This window comes from Stegostoma tigrinum, unplaced genomic scaffold, assembly GCF_030684315.1.
Source record: "Stegostoma tigrinum isolate sSteTig4 unplaced genomic scaffold, sSteTig4.hap1 scaffold_826, whole genome shotgun sequence".
NCBI classification, from domain to species: domain Eukaryota; kingdom Metazoa; phylum Chordata; class Chondrichthyes; order Orectolobiformes; family Stegostomatidae; genus Stegostoma; species Stegostoma tigrinum.
Genome location: NW_026728775.1, coordinates 1 through 23,029, shown reverse-complemented (window position 1 = coordinate 23,029; position 23,029 = coordinate 1). Strand labels below are relative to the sequence as shown.

At 46.1% G+C, this 23,029-nt stretch overlaps 1 protein-coding gene and 1 long non-coding RNA gene across 2 annotated transcripts; one reads left to right on the top strand and one right to left on the bottom strand.

Annotated features, from left to right (window-relative positions):
* Positions 1-982: 982 nt before the first annotated feature.
* On the bottom strand, positions 983-19,386 carry LOC132209300 (uncharacterized). The gene is made up of 3 exons (XR_009445403.1): positions 19,313-19,386; positions 11,657-11,731; positions 983-1,098 (listed from the first exon to the last, which is right to left on the bottom strand). It is a non-coding gene; the product is annotated as an uncharacterized LOC132209300 (long non-coding RNA).
* Positions 19,387-20,637: 1,251 nt separating this feature from the next.
* LOC132209301 (basic proline-rich protein-like) lies at positions 20,638-23,021 on the top strand (the record flags this gene model as incomplete). Its single annotated transcript, XM_059644434.1, has 2 exons — positions 20,638-20,730; positions 22,134-23,021. Coding segments are annotated over exons 1-2 (981 nt in total), but the record flags the coding sequence as incomplete, so codon positions are not given.
* Between the last annotated feature and the right edge of the window lie 8 nt (positions 23,022-23,029).

Sequence of the window (23,029 nt, the reverse complement as noted above, 5' to 3'; positions counted from 1 at the left end):
TAGACAATAGACAATAGGTGCTGAAGTAGGCCATTCGGCCCTTCGAGCCAGCACCACAATGCATTATGATCATGGCTGATCTTCCACAATCAGTATCCTGTTCCTGCCTTATCCCCATAACCCTTGATTCCACTATCTTTAAGAGCTCTATCTCTTTCTTGAGAGTATCCAGAGAGTTGGCCTCCACTGCCTTCTGGGGCAGAGCATTCCATATATCCACCACTCTCTGGGTGAAGGAGTTTTTCCTCAACTCTTGTTCTAACAAGGCAATTGAAACAAGGCTGTTAGCATCACTCTGCATCACAAACCAGCTGTCTAGCTAACTAAGCTAACTGACTTATAACTTTTAGAAGAATGCAAGGTGATCTAACCAAAATATACAAGATTCTGAAGGGACTAAAAGATAGATATGGGGAGGTTGCATACTCTGGATTGGGAAACCAGAACAGAGACATACAGTCTCAGATAAGGGGTTGAAAAGTTCAGAGCGAGCAGTATTTATTCCTTCAAAGGGTTGTCTTTCTTTAGAATTTCCTACTCCAGCAGTCATTGACATTCTGTCACAGAGTATGTTGTCAGAGGTCACACAACAACAGGTTATACTCCAACGCGTTCACTTGAAATTACAAGCTTTCAAAGTGCTGCTCCCACCTGATGAAGGAGCAGCGCTGTTGAAGTTTGTGATTTCAAACAAACATGTTGGACTATAACCTAGTGTTGTCTGACTTCTGACTTTTCCAGTCCAACGGTGGCACCTCTACATCAGAGTATACTAGTATGGATTTTTTAAACCCCTCGAGAAATGAAGGGATCTTGAATGCAGCCATGAGAGAATCTGGAAGCAGATGATCAGCGGTGATCATCTGAACGGTGGATCAGCAACAAGACACAGTACTATTTACTGTTACAATTATTTCTTACAGAGGCATACAGCTTGGAAACAGACCTTTCGTTTCAACCAGTCCATACTGACCATGCTCCCACCGGTCATGTTCCCAAGCAAGCAACTGGGAAAGAGGACTCTCCAGTAAGGGACACAGATGGGTCTTTCTGCGGCCACGAGTGAGACTCCAAGTTGGTGTCTTGTCTCCCTGGTGCCTGGGGAAAAAGAACACCTTGGAGCAGTTGCAGCAATTTCTCAAGGGAGGTTGTAACACAGGTTGGGACAAAAAACATAGTCAGAAAAAGGGATGAGGTTCGACCAAGTTAATATAGGGAGTTGAGACAAGTAGTTAAAAAGCAGGAATAAGGGTAGTAAACTCTGGACTACTCTTGGAACCGCGTGCCAATAAAAATAGGATTGGGAGGATAAGGCAAATGAATGCACAGCTGAGGAGCTGGTACAGGGGACAGGGATTCAGACCATTGGAATCTCCTCTACAGCGAAGGTGACTCATACAAAGGGGATACGTTACACCTGAACTGGAGAGAGATCAATATCCCTGTGGGGAAATTTGCTCGAGCTACTCAGGAGGATGTAAACTAGTTTGGCAAAAGCGTGGTACCTTTAACAGTAGTGAGACAAGAGAGAAGGTCGAGGCCAGTACAGAAATTAAAGAGAACAAGTTAAAGGGAATGAAGGAAAACTGATGAGTTGAACTATATTTATTTCAATGCAAGAGGCCTGACAGGTAAGGCACCAAAATTTAGAGCATGGATGGGTACATGTGACTGGGATATTAAAGTTATTACTGAAACATGGCTGAGGCAGGGACAGGACTGGCAGTTCAATGTTCTGGGTACAGATACAATAAGGAGGAAACAGAGGAGGCAAGGAGCGGGCAGTGGAGTTTTTGATTAAGGAAAACGGCAGTGCTTACAGAGGATATTCCTGACAGATTGTCCAGGCTATATGGGTGGAACTGAGAAATAAGGGGCGATTACTTTAATGGGATTGTACGACAGGACACCCAAGTCAGCTGGAAATCGAGGTGCAAACATGCAGGGAAATCACAAACAACTGTAAGAATAATAGGGTTAGAATAGTATGACATTTTAACTTTCCAAATATAGTCCAGGGCTGCCACAGTATTAAGGACTTGAACGGAGAGGAATTTGTTAAGAGTCATAGAGATATACAACATGGAAAGAGGCCCTTTGGTCCAATTCACCCACGCCAACCAGATATCCTAAATAAATCTAGTTCCATTTGCCAGCATCTGGCCCATATCCCTATGAACCCTTTCTATTCATATACCCAGAAGCCTTTTAAATTTTCTAACTGTACAAGTGTCCACCACCTCTAGCACCTCATTCCATACACATACCACCCTCTGCATGAAGAAGTTGCCCTAGGTCCCTTTTATATCTTCCTCCGCTCATCTTAAACTTACACGCCCTAGTTTTGGACTCCTACACCTCAGCGAAAAGACCTGGCTAGGCACCCTATCATTGCCTTTCATGATTTTATAAACCTCTATAAGGTCACCTCTCAGCCTCCGATGATCCAGGGTAAACAGTCCCAGTCTATTCATCCTCTCCCTACAGATCAAACCCTACAACCTTGGCAACATCCTTGCACATCTTTTCTGAATCCTTTGACATTTCACGACACCTTTCCTATAGCAGGGAGCATAAAATTGAATGCAACATTTTAAAAGTAGCCTAATCAATGTCCTGTCCAGCCACAACATGATCTCCCAACTCCTATGCTCAACCACTGACCAATAAAGGCAAGCATAACAAATGCCTTCTTTGCTACACTGTTTATCTGCGATTCCACTTTCAAGGAACTATGAACTTGCACTCCGAAGTCTCTTTGTTCAGCAACACTCCCCAGAAACTTACCATTAAGTGTATAAGCCCTCCCCTGATTTGCCTTTCCAAAGTGCACCACCTCTCAGTTATCTGAATTAAGCTCCGTCTGCGATGCCATGGCCCATTGGCCTATCTGATCAATGTCCAGTTGTACTCTCAGATAACCTTCATTGGTACCCACTATACCACAAATTTTACCGCCATCTGCAAACTTACTAACCATACCTCCCATATTCACATCCAAATCATTTATATAAATGACCAAAAGCAGTGGATCCAGCACTGATCCTTACGGCACATCATTAGTCACAGGCCTCCAATCCGAGAAACAACCCTCCATCACCACCCTGTCTCCTACCTTCGAGCCAATTTTGTATTCAAATGGCTAGCTCTCCCTGAATTCCATGTGCTCTAACCTTGCCAGCCAGTCTACAAGCAGTGCCTTATTGAATGCCTTGCTGAAGTCCATTCTGACAAGCCCACCACCAAGTGTTTTCCGAAAAAAATTCTCAATCGATATGTAGATGGCCTTTTAAAGAAGAGGAAAAATCTGATCTCCTCTTGGGTAATAAAGTAGGGCAAGTCATGAGGTGTTGGGGGAAGCACTTTGGGACCAGTGATCATAATTCTGTTAGTTTTAACATAGTTATGGAAAAGGATAGGTATGGTTCCCAAGTTAAAGCTCTAAATTGGGGCATGGCCAATTTTCACCCTATTAGACAAGAAATTTCAAAAGCTGATTGGGGGAAGCTATTCACAGGTAAAGGAACTTCTGGCAAGTGGGAGGCTTTCAAAAGTGAGATAACAAGAGTTCAGGGCCAGCACGTTCCCATTAGAGTGAAGAGTGAGGCTGGAAGGAGTTGTGAATACTAGATTACTATAGATATCAAGGTTCTGGTCAAGGAAAAGAAGGCATATGACATGTATGGGCAGCTGGGCTCAAGTGAATCTCGGCAGGTCTATGGAGGATGCAGGAGTACACCTAAGAGGGAAATCAGGAGGACAAAAAGGGGACTTGAGATAGTTTTGTGGGATAGAGTAAAGAACAATCCAAAGAGATTCAAGTACATTAAGGGCAAAAGAATAGCAGAGAGAGAATAGGGCCCCTTAAAGATCACTTCACCTTTAATGGCCAAACATATGAACAGATCAACAGGACACCCAAGGGATTAGCTTATCTCCGGACTAATAGCTGAAGCGGTGATGCAGAGACTTGAAAGCGTGGCCCTTCCGCTAATCCAACCGAAACTATGGATATGCTACGTGGATGACACCTTCCTCATTATTAAATGATCAAACTTAAGGAGACACTTGAACTAATAAACAACACCCTCACCAGGATCAGATTCACCAGAGAAGAGGAAAAGAACAAACAACATCCATTCTTGGATGTCATCGTGGAATGCAAGACCAACGGGGAATTCCAAACAAAGATTAACAAAGGTAAATGGGAGAGCCACACACACTGACCAAGTACCAAATTTCAACAGCAACCATCCAAAAACACACAAACAAAGTTGCATGAAAATATTATTTAAACGAGCAACAGCACACTGCAGCAGCACAGAACTACTCCAAAAAGAAGAAGAATACCTATTCCAAGTATTCAAAGACAAAGGGCACCCGAAAAACTGGGTCAGAAGATGCCTACTACACGAATGACGCCAGGAAGATAGTGCACACCCGGACACACTCATCACACTACCTTACTTCAAGAACACATCTGAACTGACCACAACACTCCTACAACCACTGGGCATCAGAGTAGCACAAAACTCACATCCACCCTGTGCCAACTGCTCACCCGAACCAAAGACCCAGTATGGACAGGATCAATGTCGTATCAAGGTTCCCTGCAAAGACTGAGACAAACATTACATTGGACATTAAAAGGAAATTAACCACAACAGTACATGAACATCGACTGGAAAAAAAAAGACACAACCAATACTCATTCATTTCCATCCACAAGGATAAGGAAACCACCAATACAATTGGGACAACACTAGGATCCTGGGACAGGCGAAGCAGAGACAAGCACGGGAATTCCTAGAGGCCTGGTTCTCCACTAAGAAAGCCATCAATAAACACAGAGCTAGACTCCATATACACTCCATTGCAAAGGAAAACCGGAAGTGAGGTAATCCAGCTTAACAGACACCAGAGTTTAAAATAACAGGTGGGAAAACGCAACAGCACTTCATCGGAGGCTGCACTGATAACGGTACCCAGCAAGGTAATGAAACGTCTGCGGAACAACGAACCGGCTCGGTGAGCCAACCAACCGCAATATCCGTAATCTGAGCTATAAATCTACTCTAAAACCTTAGGTAAAGTGGTTAGTCAGGTTAGATCACATTGGAACCATGGTGAGTTGGTCAACTAGCTGTAAAATTGGATTGATGTTAGGAGAAAGAAGGCGGTGGTAGAGGGCTGAATTCCTGTGTGCTGGCAGTTTGCACTCTGTTTACTAGCTGCATCAGTTGGAGACTGAAGAGTAAACACCTGCTGTCCTGGGAGGTGCTTGTGTTGTTTATTCATACTTAGGGCCTCGGGCCTCAGGTCTGTAGCCTGCCCGACTGGAGGGCCTCGAGTGTGGAATATCTGTTGCTGCTGCCCTGAGAAGCCTGGTGGCCTGCATCTCTACTCATTTGGTGCCTGGGGAGCCTGGACAAACCCCCACCGCACCCCCCCGCTCAGCCCAAGAGCAGGTCATGGAAGGTGCATTTATAGCGGAGCATGGGGATGATGCATACCGGGTGTTCTAGTTGGCAGACGGTGGGCAGTGTCATGTTTGTAAACATGTGGGGCATGTCAAAAGGAACTACCTTATGCTGCGACCAACAACCTAGCAGTCATGCCTGACACCACTGTTACCCCCTTCAAGCCCTGCGAGGGAAGTCTGTATTGACCAGCGTTCCTGTTAATGATACCAGTGAGGCAGGGGGGAAAAGCCCTGCAGGAATACCAAACACGTGGGGACAACCTCCCAGAAGGATTCCCCAGGTGCCCCTGAGATCACTCATCCCCAGACTGATGCGAGTCCCGTTCCAGAAAACAGCGACCCTGGGCGCATCAAGGAAGTGCAGGATTTCAAGACCCACCCTGGCCTGTTTGATAATGAGCACCCGAGTCAACACGCAACGTCCCCATGACCCTCGTGTCCCAAAATCTGTGAAAGAAGAAAGGGCGGAGGGTAGCCAGTTTGAGATGGAAGTGTCCCTTATTCACCCAACTTTTTGGGAAAGGCGCCACTCCTTGCGGTCTGAAGGACCAGCACAGTCTGATACAAACAACGCCTCCGCCATGGACACGGTGGTAGCATCTCCCCAAAACCACTCTCCCTCTTCACTTGGGAAGGGGGTCACAAACCCACCCCCACAGTACCCCACCATTGGACGTCTCATTCATGCCACAAGATCTAGAAGGCCTCAGGTACTGCTTGAGCTGACTGGGGACTGCAATGAGAATAGGTATCCTGAAGGCATGCTGTGTAGTAGCGATGAAAGACCAGGCCTCCTCACTCCCTCCCAGACCTTCATGTCCAACACGTCTGCCTGATTCCAGAACCAGAGCAGTGTTTTGAACAACCACCCTGCATCGAGTCTGATATAATCTAAGGCTCAAAGGTCTCTGCAAAGTAATCGCCTGCTGTCAACCCTGGGGGTAGGTCCAAGGGAGGATTGTGTCCAACTGGTGACCGCAGACCAACCTCCACACTTGATGCAGGCGTACGGTCAGGGGTTGGAGGCGATGACTTGGAAGAAGACACATCAACTGTCGAGAGTACTGCTAGTTAGGTGAAGCACAGGGGGACATGGGTCTCATGGATGAAACACCCTTCCCCCTGCTGGGGAGTTCCAGGAAATTTTGCATGCGATGCTCGGTCGCCAAGGCAGTTGGTTATAGACCGGTGGAATTCTCTACCACTTCAGGTCATGTCTGCCTGGCAGCTATTAGTGGTGCCCGGAACGGACAGGAACATGAGCCGGTGGAGTCAAAGTTTCCTTTATAGCATCTTCAGGTAGTAAAGGGGAAAGAAAGCCCCTCCGCCGGCTCAGTAAATTAATTTCATTGTTTCACCTGGTGATAGTGGTACATACTGCAGCCATGAGAACATCCATAGCTAGCCTCAATGTCAATGACAGCAGAAAAGCACAGATTTCATATCCTCTTGCTCCTCAGGGAACACGAGTACATGGTGAGCTTCCAGTGAGAAACCCTTACTGTTTCAGATGAAGCTGCATGGCTCCTGCAATGGTGTGGAATGGTCAACGTTAATGACCTGGCTTCCAGTTCTGGCAGGGTGGCTATCTTGTCGGTACCCTTTCCCCATCCAGTGATCGAGGGTCAAGGAGCACGTGCCAGGCTGCGTGTTTGAACTCACCGCTTGTTTCAGAGGTGTGGTGCTTCACTCTGAATGTATACACACCTTGGCGAGCGCCTGAGTGGCAAAGAAAGGTCAACTCTTCTTAGCTTCAGTGAGGGTGAATTCATTCCTCTCAGGGGAGATCTCAGTCACACCATCAAGCGCAGGGAACACGGCAACACCAGAACAGCTCAAAACAGTAGGGAAGTTGAGGGCCTTGGTTAAGACCTTTGGCTTCTTAAACGTCTAACAAAACTCCATCCCAATTCCATCACCTTCAGCTTTGAGGCTTGGGGTTGGATTGTACATAAGTGACTGCCTATACAATTCCAGTGTGTACACATCCTGTGTTCTAAAGGCCTCCAAGCAGCAGGAGCCATTCTCCAATCACAATCAGGTATCTCCGCTCCCCCCCACCCCCCACCTCCCACCTCCCAACACACAAACGTGCACACACTCAGCCCGTCTCTCCCTCAACATCCCTAGACACCACTGGCAATTTGGCATGGCCAATTCACCTGCCTTGCACAACTCTGGACCATGCGAGGAAACTGAAACATGCTGAGGAAACCCATGCAGACACAGGGACAAATGTGCAAACTCCACACAGCCTGAGGGTAGAATCGAACCTGGGTCTTTGGTGCTGAGAGGCAGCAGCACTAACCACTGAGCCACCGTGCCGTCTCAGATCTGCACAGGCCTGGGTTGAGAGCATATGCAGATGACATGCTCCTCAAGTTCACAAACCTGGTTGAGTTAGGGTGAATGCATGAGTGCCAGGACCTCTACTCTGCAGCGTCCTCCATGAGGATCAACCGGGGTAAAATGTTCAGGACTTCTGGTTGGTGCATGGCAGATAGACCCCTTGCTGGAGCAGCTGTGTTGTTTCACTTCGAGCACGAATCTCCTCCTCTACCTGGATGTGCATCATTACCCTGCAAAGAAATCCTGGCCAGCCAAAGAGACCACTCACCTAAAACACTGGAGAGGATTGTTCCAAGTGTTGTCTTACAGGGTGACACTTCAACCACTGTTTTCCAAGCATTCTGCTATTACATCTTTAATAGTGGACTTCAGCATTTCCCTGCAACCAACATCAGGCTAACCTGTCCGTAATTCCCAATTTCCTTTGTCTCCTTTTTAAACAGTGAGCTTAGGTTAGCTATGTTCCAATGTACAGGAACTGAAAGAACATTTAAAGTTGAAAAAAATCACAAAACATCCAGCAAAACAAAACTTTCACCCAAACCTAAACATGATCAAATCACAAAGATTATGCTTTTATTTTAAATCTCAAGTTCAAATCAACTGATTTTTTCCAGTTCCTTCGTGTGAATTGTGAAGATTTCTTACATGAATAATCACAAAACCGAAAGCTTGGGCTTTGCCATTTGTTTAACAATCTGCCAATTTCTAACTAAACACTCCTGGCAGGAAGTTACTCAAATTAACATTCCATTAAGGCAACTTTCTCTGAGTTTTCTATGAACCTTTCTAGGAAATAAATTTTACTTTAGCTCAAAATTCAGGCAGATTTCTTCCAAAACTACTCAAAAGAACACTGGGCATAGAACAGTACAGGCCCTTTGGCCCACGTTGGAGTGTCGAGCTATTATCCTAAGATCAATCTACCCTGCATATCCTACATTTTACTGTCCTCCATGTGCCTACCCAAGAGTCGCTTAAAAGTCTCTAAAGTATCTGACTCCACTAGCACTGCCAGCAGCACATTCCACATGCCCACCACTCTTCTGTGTAAAGAACCTACGTCTGACATCTCCCCTATGCTTTCACATAGGTTCCAAACCTGCAACCTAAAAGTTTCCAATCTCTGGATTTCCCAAGTTAAAATCAATCCTTGATTGTGCCAAGCCAAAATCTAACATACACTGCTCAAACTGTCATAAACCTAGTGAAATACAAATAAACTATCAATACTCCAGGAATTTACTGCTCTCCAACAAACACTGAATGAGGTCATGATACTGGAAAGACTGACTGGTTCAGTTAATTTTTTGATGCATTTAAAAATAACCAACACCCACATGCCACTAGACTGAAATCTAAACTCTCAAAAGGGCACCTCTCATCACACCAATTTGCTGATTGACTAAACTCTCCTAGCACAATCCTGTAAGCTGCAAAATACAAAAAACTGAAGTCAACATACACAATGCTTTCCAGTTACTTCTAATTTAACACTAAAGAACTAAGAACAAAATTTACTCTCACTCACTAAACTCCCTGGTTTGCCTTCAATTTCCTTAATTGTATTCATTTGTCATAGAGGTCTATAGCACAGAAAAAAGCCTTCGATCCGTCGATTCTGCGCTGGTCAAAAAAAAATCACTTACTTATTATAATCCAATTTTTCAGCACATGGTCCACAGCTCTGTATGCCTTGCCATCCCAAGTACACATCTAAATATTTCTTAGATGTCATGAGAGTTTCTGCCTCTACCATTTTTACAGGCAGTAAGATCAAGATTACCTCAAACAAAGAATGCATTGCCTCACACCCCCTCTAAACCTCCTGCTCCTTGCCTTTAATCTCTACTCCCAAGTCATTGACCCCTTAACCAAGAGGCAAAGCTTCTTCCTGTCTACCCTATCTATGCCCATCAATTTTACATATTGCAATCATTTCCCTCCTCAGTTTCCTCTGCTCCAAGGAAAACAACCCCAGTCTATGCAATCTCTCTTCATAACTAAAACTCTCCAGTCCAGGTAACATCCTGAGAAACTCTGCTCAACACCACGCCCAATGTTATAACATCCCTCCTATAATGTGGATTTCATAACTGCAAACGGTATTCTAGCTGTAGCTTAACCAAACCTTCTATACAGTACCAGCAATTCATCCCTGATTTAAACTATATGCATCGGCTAAGGAAGACAAGTATCCCATATGCCTTAACGATATTACCTACGTGTGCAACTGACTTTGGGGGCTGGCCAACACTCTCACAAAGCGTCCCTCACGGATAAATCGTATATGTATACCACAAACAACAAAGCCTCCAACAGTGATCCTTGTAGAACTCTACCAGACAGGGATCCAGTTACAAAACACCCCTCGACCATCACTCTATGCTTCCTGCACTCAGCAAATTCTGGACTCAATTGGCCAAATTTCTTTGGACCCTACGGACTCTTACCTTTGCTACCAATGTCCTACGTGGGATTTTATCAAAAACCTCGATGAAGTCCAATTAGACAACATCAAATGCATTGCTCTCATCTACACATCTGGTTACCTCTTGGAAAAATTCAACCAGGTTGGTCAGACATGATCTCTCCTGAACAAAACCATCCTGACTGTTCTTGCTTAATCCCTACTTCTCCAACTGCTGATTAATTCTGTCCCTCAGAACTGTTCCTGATAGTTTTACCACAACTAAAGTGAGACAGACAGGCCTGTAGTTTCCTGTATTATCTCTTGCTCCCTTCTCACATAATGGTACTACATTGATGTGCCTCCACACCTCTGGTATTTCTCCTGTGACCAGAAAGGAAGTAAAATTATCGCAAGCATGCCTATTTCCTCCCCTGCCCCATGCAACAACACAAAATACATTTCAGTCTGCCTTAGAGATTTATCTACTTTTAAGCCTTTGAAGATTTTAAATGAGTTTCAGTTTTGGTAAGTATCTCTTTTACAAGATGTTAAATGGGATCAAACACTAAGCCAACATTTATGTCCATCAGTAACCACCTTGGAAAAGGTGGTGCTGAGCTACCTTGAACCACTGCAGCCCACAGGGTGTACATGTACCTACACTGCTGTTAGAAAGAAAGTTCCAGTAAGTTGACCACATGATAGTGAAGAAGCAAGATAATTCCACGTCAAGGCAGTGTGCAGGGGAACCTGTAGGTGGTAACGTTCTCAAGCTTAGATAATGACACAACAATAGGGGAGATGATTAGATTCTTTTGGCGATTTCAATTATCTAGCACATGTGTGAAATTACCATATTTTGCCATTTATCAGTCCAAATCGAGACGTCATCCAGATCTTGCTACATATGGACATAGACCGCCTCGGCCTTAGAAGCAACACACGGTGCTAAGCACACTAATTTTCATTCCAGCCTTCATGTACAATGTCAAAGTAGGAACTTCTTGTAAAATGTATCAGAAATTTTCTAGTCCCCGGGAAAGTTTATTTACATTGTTGTTAAAAGAGTGCAAGAACATCAGACTACATGTTTTGTTTGATGTCAGGACGGAAATGGACAATGAATCTCCTCTGGACTGGAAAACGGTCACGCTCAGTGAGATAAAATAAGGTTTGGCCATAATTAACAAGGCAAACACCACGACATCTTCATATATTAAATGAAATAGTTTAAAATGAATATTTTCTTCAAAAGCTAAAAATGCAATGGATTAATGAACTTATATCAATATCATTAAATTAGACCAGAATTGGGCTAAGCCTCAAAATAAACAATCCTCAAGATAACACTCAACTAGTTTACAAAGACAGTGTTTGTATTTTGCATCTAACATCAAAAGCAATATCATTACCATGAGTCTTGAATTCTTCTTCAAAGCATTTTCTATTCAAGTGAAGCTCAGGGCCCTCTGTGTAGCTATAGAGTTCTAACAAGACATAACAAAAGTAATATTAGGAGTGAAAAAAACCAAAATGTATCTTGTAACCTAGACGTGATCAATAGTAAACAGATCTAATAGGAAGCATCTGCCCACAGTGCAGCATATGCAGAGTGGTTAGATTCTCTCTCTACTGTAGTCATGGATTCCACCCCATTGCAGTTGGAAGACCATTGCCTCATTTTACTCAACTCATCATCTATTTACGGTGTAGAAAAGGACCTTCTGCCATAGAGTCTGCACTGACATAACTACGACTAAAAGTGCACTAATCACAATTTCCTGCACCCTGTCCATAACCATCAATCGTATACACTTCAATCATGTCCACCCTCAGCTTTTTCTACTGTAAAGAAATGAATCCAAACCTGTCTTATAGTCTCTCCTTACAGCTCAATTTCTCCATCACAGGCAACAACCTGGTGAACTTCCTCTGTACCCTGACCAGTGCTACCATTTTCATCTTGTAGTGAGGTGACCAGAACTGTACCTAGTACTCCAGTTGTGGAGTGACCAATGCTCTGAACAACTCCAAAACTACGTCCTTGTTCTTGTACTCTATGCCACGATTAATGAAAAATGACCCAAATGCCACCTTAACTATCCAATTCACGTGCTCTGCAACTTCAGGGAGCTGTGAATAATTACCCAAGATCCCTCTGTTCCTCCAGTGTCCTGCCATTCACTAATTCTCCCTCATCCTGTTTCTTCTGCCAAAGTAGATTACCTCACACTTCTCTGGATTAAATACCATCTACAACTGGTCTGCCCTTCTGACCAACCTATCTGTATTTTCCGGTAATCTTCAACTATCTTCTCTACCACTCTACCAATGCGAATTTGCTTAACATTCCCCCGCGACATTTTCATCTATATCATTTATGTGTCTGACAAACAATAAGGGTCTCAGTCCCGATCCTTGTGGTATGTCACTGGTCACCACCCTCCAGTCAAACAGCCTTCCCATTCTACCCTTTGTGTCCTATTACTAAGCCAGTTTCTGATCCATCTGGTCAACTGTCCCTCAAATCCAAATTCTTTAACATTCGCAATTAGTCTCTTATGTAAGACCTTATCAAAAAATTTGCTAAAATCCACATAAGCTACACTAACTGAGTTTCCATCATCCAAACTCCTAGAACGATTATGCAAGGACTACAGAAAACTTTCAGAGATAACGGGAACTGCAGATGCTGAGGAAACCGAAATAACAAAAAGTGTGGAGCTAGATGAACACAGCAGGCCAAGCACCAACTTAGGAGCACAATAGCTGATGTTTTGGGCCTAGACCCTTCATCAGAAAAGGGGGACGGCGACAGGATTCTGAAATAAATAGGGAGAGAGGGGGAGGCAGACAAAGATGGATAGAGGAGAAGATGGATGGGAAGGTAGGGAGGGGATAGGACAGCTTGAGGGAGTGGGATGCGGTTAGTAGGCAGGAAATGGAGGTGTGGCTTGAGGTGGGAGAGGGGATAGGTGAGAGGAAGAACAGGTTAGGCAGGCGGGGACGAGGTGGGCTGGTTTTGGGATGCAGTGGGGGGAGGAGAGATTTTGAACCTGGTGAAATCCACATTGATACCATTGGGCTGCAGGGTTCCCAAGCAGAATATGGGTTGCTGTTCCTGCAACCTACAGGTGGCATCATTAGGGCACTGCAGGAGGCCCAGGATGGACTTGTTGTCTAAGGAATGGGAGGGGTAGTTGAAATGGCTCGCGACTGGAGGTGCACAACCTATCCCGTCCCTACCTCCTCCCCCACACTCTCCTCTCCACCTATCTTCTCCTCTATCCATCTTCAGTCCACCTTCCCCTCTCTCCCTATTTATTTCAGAAGCCTGTCACCATCCCCCTTTTCTGATGAGGGGTTTAGGCCCGAAATGTCAGCTTTTGTGCTCCTAAGATGCTGCTTGACCTGCTGTGTTCATCCAGTTCCACACTTTCTTACCGCAGAAAACTTTCATGTGTCCAGCCTCAACATTTCTAAAAACCACCCTCCAACACTTCTATTACTTAAAACCTAATTACACCAAATATAGTTTACTCACTTCTCTCAACACTAAATAGATTGTTCCCATGCTACTTAGAGCTCTCTCAAGGGGTGATTCACGATCACATCCTCCATCTTTCCCAGTACAGGCTTAAGTACTCAAGTAAACAAAGAGCAACACTTATCTTTGAACTCCTCACGTACAACTCTGAAGATCAGATCACCTGTGTTCTCAAGTGGTCCTTGAACTATGAACTTGTACAGCTGGCTTAAATTTTAGCTTTTTTTAGTTTGACAGTTTCAACTTTTAAAAAAAAAGTAGCAAAGTTCTTGTCTTTAAATAAGAAACTTTATTTTTAGATACAACTGTTGAAAATTATTCATATAAAATCTTATAAAATTAGCTAAAATACAGATACAAAGACTTGAATAGATGGAGAATGCATACATAGATGATAGATAGATCATCTCCAAGATTGTTGTAGGTCTGTGATGTACTTGTAGATTCTGTTTCCAAACTAGAGGTGCTGGAAACAGCTGTTGACGGTGTCTGTAATCAGATAGTTGATGGTTTGCCTGTAAAAGTGGACTGAGCAGACCAACAGGATTATGGAAAAGCAAAAGGTTTCTTGTTCCTCATTAATTCTGCAGTAATATCTTTTACAGATTGCCTGGATTCTTTCCGAAGAGTTCTGAATGCCTTCTTCCTTGTGCTTGATAAGGCCAAGAATCCTCTCCCTGATGGGAGTCAAAGAGTTCGTCTCAGCACAGGATGGTTGCTCTGAGACAGTCTCATACAGATTCAAAAAAAGGCATCAAACTCCCATTTCACATACAAAGTTAGAAACCAGGAGGAAGAGTAAGCCATTCAGCCCTTCAAGCCTTCAAGGTTGATCCTCTAGCTCAGCACCACATCCCCACTTTCACCCCATGCCCTTTGATGCCTTTATTATCTGAAAGATTGTTTATCTTTCTGGAATAAACTCAGCGTCTCAGCCTCCATAGGCTTCCATGGTCAATAATTCCACAATTTGACCATACTTGGTCATGAAAAGTTTCCTCATCTCAGTCCTAAATGGTCTATCCTTATCCTGTGACATACCCTTGGTTGTAGACTCCCAATGATGGGAAATGCCTCCCTGCATCTAGTTTGTCTAGTCCCACTGGTATTTTAAATATTTTGATCAGATTCCATCTCATTCTACGAAACACTAGTAAATAAAGGCCCATTCAAACCTGTTTGCCCACATAGGATTGTCCTTATTACATACTCGGTTGGTCCAAGCCTAGGGCACAGACCCATCTGGTTGCCTTGCAGTTGAGGGGACAGTTAGCATGGCAGGGGTGTGCAGTTGGCAGGGTTTGTGGAGTGGGGTGGGGTGTGGGACCCCTTCCCAAAACCAGCCCAGTTCGTCACCGCCTCCCTAACCTGTTCTTCCTCTCACCTCAAACTGCACCTCCATTTCCCACCTACTAACCTTATCCCACCTCCTTGACCTGTCCGTCCTCCCCGGACTGACTTATCCTCTCCCCACCTATACGCTCGTCTCCACCTATCTTCTCCTCTATCCATCTTCGGTCCACTTCCCCCCCTCTCCCTATTTATTTCAGAACACTCTCCCCATCCCCCTCTCTGATGAAGGCTCTAGGCCCGAAACATCAGCTTTTGTGCTCCTGAGATGCTGCTTGGCCTGCTGTGTTCATCCAGCTTCACACTTTGTTATCGAGAAAAGAGATCAGTCTGAGACTGGTACAGTTGACTGGTACAAGGAGCAAGTCAAAAAGGGCAGGCAAGAACAAAGCAGAGAATGAGGTAGGAATGATAAATTAAAACTGCATTTATTTCCATGCAAAAGGTCTAACAGGTAAGGCAGATGAACTCACAGCATGGTTGGGAACATGGGATATCATAGCAATTACACATATGTGGCTCAGAGATGGACAAGACTAGCAGCTTAATGTTCCAGGGTATAGATGCCATAAGTAGAATAGAAAGAGTGGTAAGACAGGAGAGGGAGTGGCGTTTTTGGCTAGAGATAACATTACGGGCTGTACTTAGCACTTAAGGAGGATATTCCTGGGAATACATCCAGGGAAGTTATTTGTGTGGAACTAACAAATCAGAAAGGAATGATCACCTTACTGTGATTGTACTATAGACCCCCCACAACTGTCAACAGAAAATTGAGAAACAAATTTGTAAGGAGATCTCAATTATCGATCAGAATAATAGGGTGGTTATGATACGGGATTTTAACTTTCCAAACATAGACTGGGACTGTCATAGTATTAAGGGCTTGGATGGAGAAGAAATTCTTAAGTGCGTCCAAGGAAATTTTTGATTCAGTTTATGTGTGTACCTACTATAGAAGGTACAAAACTCGACCTACTCTTGGGAAATAAAGCTGGGCAGGTGACTGCAGTGTCAGTGTGGGAGCATTTTGGGACCAGCGACCTTAATTCTATTACTTTGAAATTAGTGATGAAAAAGGATGGACCAGATCTAAAAATTAAAAGTTCTAAATTGGAGGAAGGCCAAACTGAAGTCATGGACAGATAGAAGATGGATGAATTTCAGTGCGGAGAAGTGAGAGGTGATACATTTTGGTAGAAGGGCCATGGAAACAGTATAAAATAAAGTGTTAGGCCTTGGTTGTGTAGGAGCAAATAGCGCTGGATGCATGTGTGCACATAAGAAAATACAAAACAGGCTCTGCCATTCACTACGATCATGGCTGATCTGAAAATTCCTGACATCCACTTTTCTACAGTTTCCTTATAACTTTTAGTTCCCAATGATCAAGAATCTACCTCAGCCTTAACGAAACACAAGGATTCTGCCCCACAGCTCTTGTAACCTTACAACCCTCTGAGAAAGAATTCCCTCTCATCTCAGTCTTAAATTGCCACCCCTTTATTCTGAAACAATGCCCTCTGATACTAGACTTTCCCATGAGAGGAAACATCCTCTCAACAGTTATTCAGTGAGGAGAGACCATCCTGTTTAGCCTTCCGTACCAGAGATCATCCCACTGAACCATTTCTGAATGCCTCCAATGAAATGATATTCTTCCCTAAATAAGGGGACCAAAACAGCTCTGGGTATTCCAGATTTTGTCTCACTTCATCTGTATAGCTGTGGTAAGATTTCCCCACTAGTATGTCATTAAAGGTGACAGACTACACGGAGAGAAGAGTTAATGAAGCACACTATTATCATAGGCTTCATTGATAGGGGTACAGTGTACAAGAACAAGCACCAGAATCTATAGGATACTAATTAGACTTAATCTTAAGTATTATGCACAGTTCTGGACACCACACTTTAGGGTGCACTGGACAGTGTGGAGAAGAGATTTACATGATGGTCTGAGGGTGAGGAACTTCAGTTATGAAGACAGATCGGAGAAGGTGGAACTTTCTTCCTTGAAAAGGAGAAGGCTGAGAGGAGATTGGATTGAAGTTTTCAAAATCATGAGGAGTCTGGTCAAAGTAGATATGCAATCAAGGAATTCAAGACAGGATTACATGATTAGTTAAACAAAACTGATATGCCTGGTTGACAGGGAAGAGCAGAATTCCATCGTCATGATAATCAGAGAGGTGGTGTAGACATGCGGGGCCTCCTTCCACACCACAATATTTCTGAAGTCTGATTTTGAGATCACGTGCCAGTTTTAACTCTATTGCATTCCTACTCTGTACTTATTATTGCAGTGAAATTCAATGAAAGCTCAAGAAACAGCACTTCATCTTTCCACCTGACACTCCAATTCTTTGGCCTCAAAGTTGATTTATTTCAGAACTTGAAATTGTTATTTTGATGGGAATATAATCTACTCGGAAAGTGAAAGGGATCGTGATAATCAAGAAATGGAAACTATCGCAATAAAACAGAAGAACTGAGGAGGGGTAGGTAATTCAACTTAAGCCTGTTCTGTCATTTAATACGATTGTGGCTAATCTGATCTCCGCTTCAACTCCAGTCTACTGACAGTGAACAACAGTTACAGGATACATTGAAAGCCAAGATAGAGCTGAAAGTGTGAGCTAATTCTGTCACTTGATATTGGTGGGACTACAGTACAGAAAGGTATTACAGAAATTGGAAGGATACACAACAGAACAACCAGAATGAATGAAGGGGTGGACAGATTTAAATTATGAAAAATGTTTCCATGAATTTAGCATGTTGTCATTGGAAGAGAAGATTGAGGTGATTTTAGTAATCTTGTAGGACTCTTTAAAAAAAAAAGCAAGTCAATCACAACAAACAATTTCACTTTTTCTAGAATAAAAAGAGAGTTCTCTGTATTGGAAGGGGTATATTCAAGTCAGTCTATGACTACAAAACTTCATCTATTGAACATCGTCCCATGAGGGTGTTGAGATCAGTATTAGTTAATTTAAGTATACCATGCACACAGTACACCGGATGGTTCAAAAGCCCACCACAATGAAATTGGGGATGGAAAACAAATGCCAACCTGGCCAGAGAAGTTCTCATCTCAAGAAAGGTCGAACATCAGCAACTAAAAAGACCTAGCTAGGCCACACCAACAGTAATATGAACAGTTCTGGACACCACACCTTTGAAGACTGTACTGGTTTAGAAGTACAGCACAAATGTGTCAGAATAAAATTGAATGAGATTAAGTTGTACTCCCTAGAATTTAGATTTGAAAGATGTTTTGAACAAAGTTTCAGAATATTTTTCCCTCTATCCCAACTACTCGCAATATCTGTTGATTAGTGAGTCTACAAATAAGAAGCAGTTTAAAAAATAAGGAGAAACCTTTCAGGTATGAAATAAGGAACATTTCTGCACAGGTGTGGGAGGAGTTTGAAACTCTAACTACAAATGCCAATTGATACAAGAGCAGCTGCATATTTTAAATTGAAGGTAAAACAGATTTCTATTGTCTAAATCTAAGAAGGCATTATGGGACAGGGATGTGCACATGAAAATAGGTTTCAGATTAGCTATCATTTTGTTGAGTGGTGGAACAGGCTTGAGGAACTAAATACACTACAGCCTATAAAACAAGAGCAGACCAAGAGGGTTAAAAAGCATGTAACTCATAAGGTACAGTAGTTACTGAAGGACAGGGTTTTCCTCTACAGCCCAAGCTGGCATCTACCTATACGCTGGCATTTTTTTTTGCTGTTACACCACCTGAAACCAGACATGACAGCCAAATAGAAGATAAAGAGAGAAGAGAAATCTCTACTCCCGAGCTCCCTGCATGGATCAAATTAGCTGGTAATAGATTAAATAATCTCATGTACCTGCATACTTGCAGTCAATTAAATATACATAAACATCCAGCTGAAATGGAAGTATGTGTGTGTTAACTGTTTACATTGCAAATGCAGCTTCTTGCTGGGAAGATCCAGCAATGTCCTGAAGGACTGTGGCAAAAGAATGGAGCTAGGGAAGGGATTACACATAATGCAATGCTAGATAGCTAATAAAAACTCTGCATTTGCACTCATTTCACCAGACATCAGCACTCAATGTCAGGTTTTTGGGTCTGAAAAAGGTTCTGGGGTTTGAGAGATCTTTTACTTCTTGCCCTTACCTGAAAGTTCTGCTGCCCATTTATCACTGTCTGAATATTCAAACTCAAGGTCAGGTGATTCAGAGAAACCCTGTGGAGGTCATGGGAAACAAAAATCAGAAGACATTTGATTACACAAACAGGAGGAAATGATATTACACTACAAGAAAACAGTAGATCTAAGGCTATTTAAATGCCAGGCACCAGCACTTGAGGAAGGGACAAAGTTGAATTTTTGTTTGGTCAGGGGAGGGCAGCAATGGCAAGGAGCTAAAGTACAAGCACACAAACAGTCAACATTTCTAAATCAGTGACAAGTATGGGATGTGCCTACTTAAACTAAGAAGAGGTGAAGCTGGCAACCCAAGTAGAAGGAGGTAAGTAACTGAATTACGATTAAAAGAAAGGACTGCACATGCTGGAGATGTGAAACTAACAAAAACTGAAATGGTTGGAGAAACTCAGCAGGCCTGGCACCATCTGTAGAGGACAAAAGTTATTGTTTTAAGTCGAGTCGTTCTTAAGTCTGTTGTCTCTCCACAGATGTTGCCAGACCTCCTGTGTTTCTCCAGGAATTTCTACTTGTAAGCAACTGAATAATGATGATAAGCAGCTCTCTAAACTTTGTAGTTACCAATACAAAGCAAATTTGGGATCTCAGTCATTACGATGAAATATGAATACTAAACAGCTGGCATTCATGCAATGGTTAGATGAATAAATGCTCTATTAATCATGGAATAAATTCATTTGAATCAAATCTTTTCATTTGAAATCCAAAGTTTTACACAGCTATCCAATTTTATCTCAACTGTGGTATGTAAGTGACTGCCACAAGACAATATTGATCACACAAAGAATCTACATCGGCACATGAATTACTGACGCAAATTTAGTCTACTTCAGCAAATGATTTCGGTGAACGTACCGGAGTTTCTTTCTAATCTCAAGCAGTCACAGAATTTTTGCTTTTACCCTTTAATATCGGCTCCTAACATTTTTTGGCCCACAAAACCACATCTCTGCAGTTAACTTACATCCTCAGACCCAGAGATTTACAGCACACGAGACAGCCATTTGGCCTATCACGTCTATAATCAGTCAGCAAAGGTCTTATCTTACTGATCGGGCAAATCAAATTAGCCACAATGCCGTAGAGGAGGGATTTCTGGAGTGTATACAGAATGGTTTCCATGACCGTTATGTGGAGGTACCAAATCGAGAGCAGGCCTTCTTAGAGCGGGAGCTATGCAAGGAGATCAGAATCAATGCGAATCTAGCTGCGCGAGGCCCCTTGGGGACGAGTGACCATAACATGATTACATTTATTTTTATCAGGATGCAGAATGATAGAGGTTGTTGATTCAGAGGCTGTGGTGCTGAACCTTAACAAAGGAAACTATAAGGATATGAGGCATGAGTTGGCCTTTGATAGATTGGTGAGAGTTACTTAAAGGCATGACAGTGGAGAAGCAATGGCAAACATGTCAAAGAACACATGGGGGAACTGCAACAACTGTTTATTCCTGTCCGGCTCAAAATGGGTAAGAGGGCCAATCCATGACATAGAAAGGAAATAAGAGAGAGTATCCAATCCATTGATGAAGAATGGGAAAAACAGACCATGGAAGTAAGCTTGCGAGGAGCATAAAGACTGATGCTAAAGTTTCAATAAGTATGCAAAGAGGAAAAAACTGGTAAAGACAAATCCAGGTCCCAAACAGACAAATACTGCAGCGGGGGGGGGGGGGGGGGGGGGGGTGGGGGGGGGGAGACACATAATAGGGCACTCCCCCCTCACCCCTTCCCTTTCCCCACCGACACACAGTCACCCCCCCCCCACCACCCCCAACCTACCGATCCACTCTGGACTCACACCCACTCCCCACCCACCCACCCAGGCCTCACACCCGCTCCCCCCCACACCCACCCACCCACCCAGGCCTCACACCCGCTCCCCCCCACACCCACCCAGGCCTCACACCCGCTCCCCCCCACACCCACCCACCCACCCAGGCCTCACACCCGCTCCCGCCCACACCCCACCCACCCACCCAGGCCTCACACCCGCTCCCCCCCCACACCCACCCACCCAGCAGGCTCACACCCGCTCCCCCCCACACCCACCCACCCAGCCAGGCCTCACACCCGCTCCCCACAAACCCACCCACCCAGCCAGGCCTCACACCCGCTCCCCACAAACCCACCCACCCACCCAGGCCTCACACCCGCACCTCCACACACCACCCACCCACCCAGACCTCACACCCGCACGCCCCACACACCCACCCAGGCCTCTCGCCCCACACACACCCACCCACCCAGGCATCACACCCACACGCCCCACACACACACACCCACCCACCCACTCCCCCTACACCCACACATCCACCCAGGCCTCACACCCCACGCCCCCCACACCCACCCCCACCCACCCAGGCCTCACACCCACTCCCCCCACACCCACCCACCCACCCAGGCCTCACACCCACTCCCCCTACACCCACACATGCACCCAGGCCTCACACCCATGCCCCCCACCCACGCCCCCCACACCCACCCACCCACCCACCCAGGCCTCACATCCACTCCCCCCACACCCACCCACCCACCCACCCAGGCCTCACACCCACTCCCCCCACACTCACCCACCCCACCCAGGCCTCACACCCACTCCCCTCCCACCAACCCACCCACCCAGGCCTCTCAACCACACCCCCCACACACACCCACCCATCCAGGCATCACACCACCCACCCAGGCCTCACACATACTCCCCCCACACCCACCCACACACCCAGGCCTCACACCCACTCCACCCACACCTAACCCCCCCCACCAGGCCTCAACCCCACCCACCCAGCCAGGCCTCACCCCCACCCATCCACCCCGGCCTCACGGCCACCCCGGCCGCACGCCTGCACGGCCACCCCCGGCCCCACGCCCGCACGCCTACCCCGGCATCAAGCCCTCACGCCCACCCCGGCCGCACGGCCCCGCGGCCCCACGCCCACCCCGGCACCGCACCCTCACGCCCTCACACCCAACCGGGCACCGCACCCTCACGCCCACCCCCGGCCTCACGGCCCTCACGCCCACGCCCCGGCCTCACGCCCCACGGCCGTCACGCCCCCGCCCGGCCTCACGCCCCCACCCCGGCCTCACGGCCCTCACGCCCCCACCACGGCCTGACGCCCCCGCCCCGGCCTCACGGCCCTCACGCCCCCCACGACCCCGCCCCGGCCTCACGCCCCCCACGACCCGGCCCCACGCCCTCACGCCCCACCCCGGCCCCACACCCTCACGCCCACCCCGGCCCCACGGCCCCACACCCCTCACGCCCACCCCGGCCCCACGGGCCCCACCACCCTCACGCCCACCCCGGCCCACGGCCCCACACCCTCACGCCCACCCCGGCCCCACGGCCCACGGCCTCACCGCCCACCCCGGCCCCACGGCCCCACGACCCTCACGCCCACCCCGGCCCCACGGCCCCACGCCTCACGCCCACCCCGGCCCCACGGCCCCCCACACGGCCTCACGCCCACCCCCGGCCCCACGGCCCCCACGGCCTCACGCCCACCCCGGCCCCACGGCCCCACGGCCTCACGCCCACCCCGGCCCACGGCCCCACGGCCTCCACGCCCACGACCCCGGCCCCACGGCCCCACGGCCTCACGCCCACCCCGGCCCCACGGCCCCACGGCCTCACGCCCACCCCGGCCCCACGGCCCCACG